This window comes from Nannospalax galili, unplaced genomic scaffold (genome assembly GCF_000622305.1).
Source record: "Nannospalax galili isolate Female #2095 unplaced genomic scaffold, S.galili_v1.0 scaffold886, whole genome shotgun sequence".
Classification (NCBI taxonomy): domain Eukaryota; kingdom Metazoa; phylum Chordata; class Mammalia; order Rodentia; family Spalacidae; genus Nannospalax; species Nannospalax galili.
In genome coordinates, this window is record NW_008355971.1 from 3043486 (window position 1) to 3049471 (window position 5986).

The 5986-nt window shown below is 48.7% G+C and overlaps 1 protein-coding gene across 1 annotated transcript in view; it reads right to left on the minus strand.

Annotated features, from left to right (window-relative positions):
* Positions 1 to 242: 242 nt before the first annotated feature.
* The window catches only part of Blvrb (biliverdin reductase B), a 13611-nt gene continuing 7867 nt past the window's right edge, over positions 243 to 5986 (minus strand). The window contains exons 2-5 of the mRNA XM_008854001.3: positions 5615 to 5779; positions 5383 to 5472; positions 3428 to 3556; positions 243 to 487 (exon numbers count right to left, since the gene is read on the minus strand). Coding sequence (XP_008852223.1) covers positions 330 to 487; positions 3428 to 3556; positions 5383 to 5472; positions 5615 to 5779 — 542 coding nt within the window. The 3' untranslated portion in view covers positions 243 to 329. The remainder of the gene's footprint in view (positions 488 to 3427; positions 3557 to 5382; positions 5473 to 5614; positions 5780 to 5986) is intronic.

Sequence of the window (5986 nt, forward strand, 5' to 3'; positions counted from 1 at the left end):
AGAGCCTCTGCCTAGCATGTGCAAGGCCCTAAAGAAGGTTACAGCACTGTGTGGTGGTGCAGGCCTTTAATCCCAGCACTTGGGAGGCAGAGGCAGGTGGATCTCTGTGAGTTCAAGGCCAGCCTGGTCTACATAGTGAGTTCTAGGACAGCTGGGGCTACAAGGAGACCCTGTCTCAAAAAGACAAAAAAAAAAAAAAAAGAAGGTTACAGAGTGGAAAATCAGGGTTGAGTCTTTTGAAATAATTTGTAGCTCTTGGCTCAGATTTTATTTCTCCCTCTTTGTGTCTCATTTCCCAGAATGCCACTCTCCTTGCCGGGGCCAGGGTCCTATTTGTACTGGTGGGAGGGGTAGGTGTTATGTCCGTCATACTCATCAGTGGTCAGGCAGCGCAGCATGAAGTGGCCTAGGTCATGTTTGGAGATGACCCTCGAGGGCCCTTTTCCATCTAGGGTCACCGTGTAGGCTCCAGTTAGCGGCTGGTCCCCTGTGGGATAAAGACAGAGGGAATGAATGAAGCTTCCTCCTGTTTTTTCCTTTCTTTCTTTTTTTTTTAATACTGAGCTAGCCTCAAGCTCACAGAGATCCACCTGGGCCTCCTGAGTGATAAGATTAAAGGTGTGGGCCACCAGGCTTGGCTATTATTATAATTTTGTATATGGTGCGTGTGTGCACATACCATTGTGCATGTCCACCAGGGATTCTAGGGGTTGAACTCAGGTTGTCAGGCTTATATGACAAATGCTTTTCCCACTAAGCTAACTCATCAGTAAGATAGCTCTTTTCTTTATTTCTGAGACTGGATCACACAGTGTAGCTCAGGCTGGCCTGGAATTTACCATATAGCCTAGGCTGGCCTTGAACTTACAGCAATCTCCCTACCTCAACCTCCTCGATGCTGGGATTTCGGGTGTGTGCCATCACAGATGGATGTCTTTTCACCTTTCCTAACATGTGATCATTCGAAAGTCTTTTCCAGGGTGCCACTCTGCCCTGTCCAATTGGTTTAGAAGTCAAGGAAGGGCTTCCTGATAGGGAGCTTAGCAACCTCCTTTGTTTCTTCTGTTCTACAATTTGTTGTTTGTTCAATCAACTTATCACTACCCATTTTTAGCATCCGTCAGCCATTTATTCATCCACCCATACATAAGTCAGGGAATGTAAGATCAGTACTTCAAATGGCTGCCAGGCACACAGTTCATATGTAGGAGGCCTCTAGCTAGGCTTGGTAGGACACATCTTTAATCCCATTGCTTGGGAGGCAGGAAGATCTCTGTGAGACAGAGGCCAGCCTGTCTTATATAGTGAGACCCTGTCTCAACAAACAAACAGGCCTCTACTGAACGAATGACCTTCTCCCTGTGACTCTGTCCCTCTTGATTTGGATTCCAGACCTGGGAGGGGAAAGGGGCTCAGGTATAGTTTACTGGTTCCTTTTACATGACCAAGAGATTTCTTTTTTTGACTGAGACTTGATTATGTAGCCCAGCCTGGCCTCAAATTCACGATCCTCCTGTCTCAACTTGGTAAGTGCTGGGATGATAGGTGTGCACTGGTCTGGCATCCTCTGAGCTTCTTTCCCTGGGAACCCAACTATGATGTGACGAAGCCCTGGTCACACAGGGAGGCCACATATAGGTGTTCTAGGAGAGCATCTGCATCTGTCCCCAGAGTATCTGTGAGGAAGACTCCCACATCACTACTGTCCCTGCCACAATCACTGTGTGAAAGAAATCCCTGTGCAAGAGCCACTTGCTGAGCCTGGTTCACTTCCAGCACTGGAAGGTAATCATAATAAATGATGGCGATTTAATTTCTGAATCCTACACGGTTTGTTACAACACAGATAACAGAATGGTGCAACAGGAAGGAGTCCAGCCGGGCGTGGTGGCGCAAGCCTGTAGTCCCAGGACTAGGGAGGCAGAGGCAGGTGGATCTCTGTGAGTTCAAGGCCAGCCTGGTCTACATAGTGAGTACCAGGACAGCTGGGGCTCCAGGGAGACCCTGTCTCAAAAACGACCAAAAAAATAAAAAAAGAAAGGAGATCGAACAAAACCAGGAGTGGTGGCCAACATCCGTAATCCCAGCCCTGGGGATGCGGAGGTAGGAGGATCAGAAGAAGTTCAAGACCAACCTGGGCTACACTGAAAGTTGGGGATGGTGGCATATACCTTTAATCCCAGAACTGGGGAGGCAGAGGCAGGCAGATCTCTGTGAGCCTGGTCTACATAGAGAGTTCCAGGCCAGCTGGGACTACAGGGAGATCCTGTCTCAAAAGAGACAAAACAAAAAGAAAGTTCAAGGCCAGCCTGGGCTACAGGAGACAGGTGATGAAATAAAGTAAGGAAGGACAGAAAGTGTGTTTGTGGGGCTAGAAATAAGGCTCAGCAGTTAGGAGAACCTGAGTTTGATTCCCAGCACCCATGTCAGGCAGCTCACAGTAACATGAAACTCAAGTACTGCATTCAGGTGCACACACACACACACACACACACACACACACACACACACACACACACAATTTAAAAAAATAATAAAGGAACTGGAGAGATGGCTCAGCATTAAGAACACTGCTCTTGCAGAGGTCCCAGGTTTGATTTCCAACACCCACATGGTGGCTAACAATCGTCCGTCACTCCAGTTCCAGGGGATCTGACACCCTCTTCTGACCTCGAGCATTGCACATGGGACCACTTACACAAATTCAGATAGTATACTCATACACACAAAAATAATAAAAAAGGTTCAGGCATAGTGGCGCATGCCTTTAATCCCAGCACTTGGGAGGCAGAGGCAGGCAGATCTCTGTGAGCTTGAGGCCAGCCTGGTCTACATAGCGAGTTCCAGGACAGCTGGGGCTACAGGGAGACCCTGTCTCAAAAAGACCAAAACAATAATAATAATAATAATAAATAAAACTATCAAAAATAATAAGAACTCTTTTAAAAAAGGAAATGTCCTTTCCTTTGAATTTTTGAACAGTTTCAAGATTCACACTACCCTGGAACTAGTGATTTTCCTGTCTCAGCCTTCAAATGTTGGGATTACAGATGAGCACCATATCTAGCTTCCACTTTTCTTTCTGAAAAAAAAAAAATGTCTTCTTACTTTTTTGCCTATTGGGGGGGGTCGGTGCATGTCACAGTGCACATGTGGAGGTCAGAGAACAACTTTCAAGAGTTGGTTCTCTCCTTCCACCACGTGGATCCCAGGGATTGAACTCAGATCATCAGTCTTGGCTGCAAGCACCTTAATTCACTGAGCCATCTCGCTGGCTCATGCTTTTCTTTCTTATGGGTACATCTGGGTGCTCCTGGTGTGCAGTGTTGGAGTTTCAGAGGAGCCAGGGAAGGCTAGGTAGATCTCTCAGGGGGTGGGCAGGAACAGGCTGATGGCAACAGTGGCATGGAGTCCCCGATCCACTTACCTATGTGTGGGGGCATCACAGCTACATACTTCAGGCCCGATTCCTGTAGCACCTTGTGCATCCGGATGTGGTCATTGGTCACATCCTGCAGGCGTGGAGGCACCTTGGTTGGGTCCCATAGCAGGAAAGCTAGTGGGAAGGACACAGGGCAGGGTCAGCCTGGGCTATACAAATCATTTAATGGTTCACCGTTGCCTTCCAGCTTCCAAAATGCAGGCCCCTTGGCCCCCTCTCTTTTATAGAAGTGACAGCAGACTAGTCATTCTAAATCTGATCTCCTCTCACCCCACCTGGCCTGTATACTGTACCCCCTTATCTCTAAGCCCTCATCCTCCCCATAGCAAGAGGACCTGTGAACATGTGAATGAGACCCAGATTCTCTGCAAGAGCAGTCAGTACTGTTAACTGTTGAATCATCAATCCGGCCCTTCTAACTTGTTTTTTATGACACAATGTCTTGCTGAACTTGAAGATCACCAATTTGGCTAGACCACTGACCAGTAAGACAGAGGGGATCTGGTGTGTTGGCATTAAAGGCATGGGCTATTATGCCTGGCCAACAGTAACACTTTCAAATTCAGAGATTTGCCTGCCTCTGCCTCTCAAGTGCTGGGATTAAAGGCATGGGTGATCATGCCTGGCTGAACAGTAACAATTTTTGAATCCATGTGGCAGGTGTTAAGTCTATAAGTTTTCCTTTATTTGACAGGATTGCATGTAGCCCAACCGTACTTTTGTGGGGAACAGGGACTACAGATTAAAAGAATTTTGCAATTTGCTCCACAGAAAGAAAACTTGTTTTAACCATTCACAGTGGTCTCTAAGACATGAAAGGAAAAAAGAAATTAAGAACCAATCTTTCTAAAATTGCAAGTTTAAGATTACTTTTCTTTGCAAAGCTTGGGGGAAAATAGCTATAAGTAAGTTTTCTTCCTGGCCTCTGTTTGGGCCTGGGCTCCTGGCCTTTGAATTCTGTGTACTGGGTGACTCGAGTGTAGTAACTCTCACCGTGCAGCCCTTCCTCATGCCCCTTCCCTTCCTAGGGAGGTGATCTGTGGGAGTCACCCAGAGGTAGGGCGTGGAGGCTGTGTAGACAGAACTTGGAACATCTCCCAGGACTGACAGGCCACAGTGGTGTGCGCACCGGCCAGCTAATCGGTCTGGCTGTGCTGTGGTCTTGAGCTAACAAAGAGAGGTAATAGCCAACATCTTCTAAGCAGATACTAGCTATGAGCAACTTATATTCAAAGAAGTTTTGGGAGGATTAAGTGGCTTTCATTCCTAACTACCAGGCATTCAGTAAGTGTTCAGTAAATGCTGTTAGCATTCCTTGTTCTTGTTAACTTTTTGGACTACTGAAAACACTATTTTTCCTTCTTTGTGGGTCTGAGGATAGCACTTAGGACCCTGTGCATGCTAGATGGTGCTCTACCACTGAGCCATGCCCCAGCCCCTCACTGGGGGATTCTAGGTAAGCTCTTGACCATTGAGCCATACCCAGGCTCCTCACTGGTGGAGTCTAGGCGAGTGCTCTACCACTGAGCCATGCCCAGTCCCTCACTGGGAGAGTCTAGGCGAGTGCTCTACTGCTGAGCTAGGGCCTAGACTCTCAGGAACCTACTATTTAATGTCTGTCTCTCCATAACTATGAAGGGCAGAGAGCTGTGTACAGCCCATTCTTGTCCACCCCTGGCCCTGACCCCTCGGCCAATGCCTCTTCCATGCCGGCTCTGCTCATCTAAGATGTCAGTTTGACCGTGGATCTGTTTAGCACCTCACTTTTATCCTGAGCCACATAGTGCAGAATCCCAGGCTCACCAACATGCTTACAACTGGTGCTCAATAAATGCATGGTAACTTGGGGTAGCATCAGTACCACCTTTTGGAGGACTCTGGGTTGCCTGTCCAGTTCCCATCCCTCAGTTCAGTCCCACCTCCATGACCCCACCACCCACCCGAGGTGCAGGCCACGACCTTGTCCACTCCGTGAGCCTTCATGGCTGTGACAATATTCCGGGTCCCCTCGGACATCACTGTAGTGGGACCTTAGAGGGGACAGAGAGTGGCTGTCACTGGTGGTTGGCGGTGGTGGTGGTGGCAGGGGTGGCAAGGGTGGGGCTGGGGGTGGGGGTGGCACAGGAGGCCGAGGTACAGGGAGGGGCCGAGGGCAGAGGGGGGGTTCAGTACTGAGGTCATTGCCAGTGCCCAGCAACACAATGACAGCATCCTGCCCAGCCACGGCCTTGTCCACATCAGCTGCCTGCAGAACGTCACCCACCACCACGTGGGCAGGCTGGGGCCCCTCTGAGGGCAGCTTGTTAGCGTCTCTCACCAGCACAGTCACCTCGTAACCTGTGGGCAAAGAGGAGCAGACAGGCAGGTCAGTGGGCCTGCGGGTTATCTCAACTGGACCCTGGAGAGTTTTGGGAACCCCTAAATCCATTTTTCCCGGCTTCTCCACAAATTCTTTTTCCTTCTTTCTTTCTTTCTTTCTTTCTTTCTTTCTTTCTTTCTTTCCTTCCTTCCTTCCTTCCTTCCTTCCTTCCTTCCTTCCTTCCT